Source organism: Citrus clementina, unplaced genomic scaffold, assembly GCF_000493195.1.
Source record: "Citrus clementina cultivar Clemenules unplaced genomic scaffold, Citrus_clementina_v1.0 scaffold_9, whole genome shotgun sequence".
Taxonomy (NCBI): Eukaryota; Viridiplantae; Streptophyta; class Magnoliopsida; order Sapindales; family Rutaceae; genus Citrus; species Citrus x clementina.
In genome coordinates, this window is record NW_006261964.1 from 14,458,437 (window position 1) to 14,462,003 (window position 3,567).

The window sequence follows — 3,567 nt, forward strand, 5'->3', positions numbered from 1 at the left end:
TCCAAACTAACAAAATTAACCCAAACTGGATCCAATCAAGCTGAATGAAAAAGGAGTAATCTGAAAATCATTGAAAGTTGACACCAAATAGTAGAAAAGAATCAAATCCTGTCCAATAACCATTAATATCTTCATCTTTTTCCCCTAAAAAAATATGGCCATTTCTTTCTGACAAGTCACCAAGAAGAGAACTACATACAAAGATAATATCACAACTGATTACGATACGTCATACTAATTGCAGAATTAAGGGTATAAAAGGCCTAGCTTTATTTGACTGGAGGGTCATTCCACTGACTGAAACCACTTCACACATATCCAAATCCCAAAATAATAGCAAAAGAAGGCCCCCTACTCCATTACTATTAATGCTAAATGCTTCCACAATGTCTTTAAACAAGGGAAATAATTATAAAAAAAAACAAGTTGATGAAACAAAGAGACTAACAGAACACCAAAAACTGCATGAGAGAGATTTTCCCGACAAACAAACATCACCTTGTTCAACAGCATCTACCGGCGGTTGTGGTGAATTTACTGACAACTGGAAGGTGAAACCCCTCATTAGTATCATACCATTTAAGAGACACTAAAAATTCTGCTGACCAAACAGTAAGAACAAAAAAGTTGAAAACATGATTGAGAATTCCATACGTCTATATCCGTGAGAGACGGACCCAACTTGTCGGCAACTGCAGCAAGGTGCTCCTTTGCGTCCTGAAAATTAATTGCATCACTACCATTAATGTGATCAACAGTTCTAGAGATGAACTCTGAGGGGAAAAAATGAAAGAAAATTCCAAATCTAGAAAAACAGAAATTGTAAACCCCTTTTGGCCATACGAAAGCAAAACTAAATGTAGTTCTGTAGAGACCAAATGTATACAAAAACATGATATAATGACACGTCACTATTTTCTTCAGCATATGTACCACAGATCAATACATAATAGCAGAACTGACACCAATAAGCATCAAAATTGTCAGGTCTAGCCTTCTTATTTCCAATAAGTGGATGCATCAAAAGAGTAGAATTCAACCATGATCCCCAAAGTAAATGCCACAAAAAAATCAAAAGATTTGTAACATGGATAAACCTTATAACATGCACAATTCACAAGGAAAAGCTAAAAACATCCAAGTGAAGACTGTCATGCGTAGACTTGTCTGCATGCGGCTAGGTGTTATCATTATTAGTTAATTTATATGTGAATTTATACATGAAACATGTTCAGATTATCACCTCATCAAGGTAATCAACATCGAGATCACCAGCATAGTCAACATTCCCAAACATAAACCCCAAAAGCCTGTTACCTCCACTAACATCCTCATATTCTTCCTCATCATCTGGAAAATCAATCAACCAAACAAGATTTGAGAATAATAATTTTCATGCTGTGTACAAACACATTTTAAGGCGCCAAAAGAAAAAAAAAATGCAGTACATATAGACAACAAGCAAATGCTCAACCAAAAGGTTCTGAGTAAAACTATTTCCAAAAGAAGCAGTCCGTCACATGTTACATAACAATTCAAGCATTCATTAGACTGCAGACCAACCGTTATGTTGTCTTTTGTACTAGAGACTATTTGTAACGAATCAACAATAAATTGGTTAAGTGAAACCAAAAACAAGTGAGTTACTTTTTGTTGAAGCATCCTAAACATGTCCGCCGACAGACTCTGAGCACTTCTTGCCATAAATTTTCTTTTTTTTTAAAAAAAAAAGGAACAAAGACTCTGAGCACTCACTCCTAGCACAGACGGAAATGAATTCATAAAATGAAAGTTCTAAAACGCAGTACTAAAGAGATAATTTCACTTAGGAGCCATTTAGACATTTCAAATGACAACATTTTGCATATTAAAGGAGTAATCAATACAACATTTAGATGGTTCATACATTTTGCATTACAAATTTAATTTATACTCTCAAACCTAGTCTTTCAGCATCTATTTTCATCAAGCAACTATAAATTCATGTGTATATTAATAATTGTTAGAAGACTATTCAAGTACAGCACAACGTAATACACTTTTTTTTTATAACTGAAATGATAGTAAATATAAATTAAATCAACAACTTATTAGACTATGAAGCAACCAACTGACCTTCATCTCTGCCATCCTTAGAAGCACTACCCGAATCGTAGCCACCCATCTTTTTAGTTACAGCTCTGAAGTAACAATCAAAGTTGAATCAGAAACAGGTAACAAATACTCAGAAGACCCATAACAGAAATTCCAAGTTCGACACTTTTTTCTCCTTTTCAGTAATTTTAAGGGAAAGTACCAATAAATTATAAGAGCTATAAATTATAAACCCTAAAAATGCGAAGCTCATACTGACAACAAATTCATTGTAAAGAATTAAAAAATTGCTAGCACGAAAAATAAAAAAAATTACTTCAGTAATTGCAACAAGAGGTTACTATAACTTCATCTAAATAACTGAATTTCAAAAGGAAACAAAGCTAAGACAAGCTTAATTCACAAGAAAAGGGTAATTGCCGCAAAAAAGATAAATAAATATATATATATATATATAAAAGAAAGAGGTAAAAGCAAACCTCTACAGTTACAGAGATTTCATCATTGCAATCGAGAATATGGATACGCTCATGCGGAAGAACTAGAACAAGATTCGATTTGAATCGGCAAGGAGAACAGAGAAAGAGAGCCAGAGCGAGAGCGAGACGACGAAAGCAGAGATGGAGGACTAACATATTTATATTTATATTTATATAAATATTATGTGAATAAATTAATAAAATTTTCTTATCCGAAACGGATATGGAGAGGTCGGGTTTAGAGGAAGGCGGTCGCAAATACGGGTTTACATCGGGTTAATTGTAACCCGAAACCAAAACAAACCAAAGCAAATCTTTTTGGCCGTACCCGATTGAGTTACAAATAGCCGTTACACAAATTTGAAATTATAATAAAACCGGCCCATTCATGCACCATTAGGAATCACTATATGTAATTTGGAATTATCTTGTCCTGCTGACGACATAGGCGTTTGATTGTTTAGATAAGATGAGGGACAGGTGTGTGTGTGACTTTGTCGTTGTAAAGAAGAAGGGAAGGAGAATTAATTGAATATGAAAATTGTGTTCAACAATAAAAGGGTCACCGCATTTTTTTTTTGGGAAATTTACAAAATAAGCCAAAAAAAGAAGGCATTTTTCAACTTTAACCCCTCAAATTTTTTTCTTTCAACATTAGCCAAATCACCACATTTTGGACGAAATTACCCTCCTCATTCTCACGTTTCCCTCAAGCAAATTCCTTCCCCTCTCACCAAAATCTCATCACCGGAAGTTCTATAGATTGTCGGCGGCAGCGTACATCGGCAGCGGAGAAAGTTGTTGGCACTTGAAAGAAGCTAAATCACGTTGAAAATCTTCGGAGATCTCCAAAATCAAAGAAAAAAATTGAAAACCCTAGGTGAGTTGTTATTGCCATTTTTCTTGTTGTTGTTGTTGCTGTTGTTGTTTGGGATGTTGTTGTTGTTTGGGTTGTTGTTGTTGTTTGGGATGTTGTTGTTGTTGGTGGTGTTTT

General features: G+C 34.6%; 1 protein-coding gene across 2 annotated transcripts in view; it reads right to left on the bottom strand.

Moving 5' to 3' along the window:
* Positions 1-2,723, bottom strand: part of LOC18033160 (transcription initiation factor TFIID subunit 1) — a 19,696-nt gene extending 16,973 nt beyond the window's left edge. For both annotated transcript variants that reach the window (XM_024182567.1, XM_006420790.2), the window contains exons 1-5: positions 2,574-2,723; positions 2,116-2,180; positions 1,244-1,350; positions 655-717; positions 499-544 (exon numbers count right to left, since the gene is read on the bottom strand). In XM_024182567.1, the coding sequence (XP_024038335.1) occupies positions 499-544; positions 655-717; positions 1,244-1,350; positions 2,116-2,164 (265 nt within the window). In that variant the 5' untranslated portion in view covers positions 2,165-2,180; positions 2,574-2,723. The remainder of the gene's footprint in view (positions 1-498; positions 545-654; positions 718-1,243; positions 1,351-2,115; positions 2,181-2,573) is intronic.
* Positions 2,724-3,567: the final 844 nt, after the last annotated feature.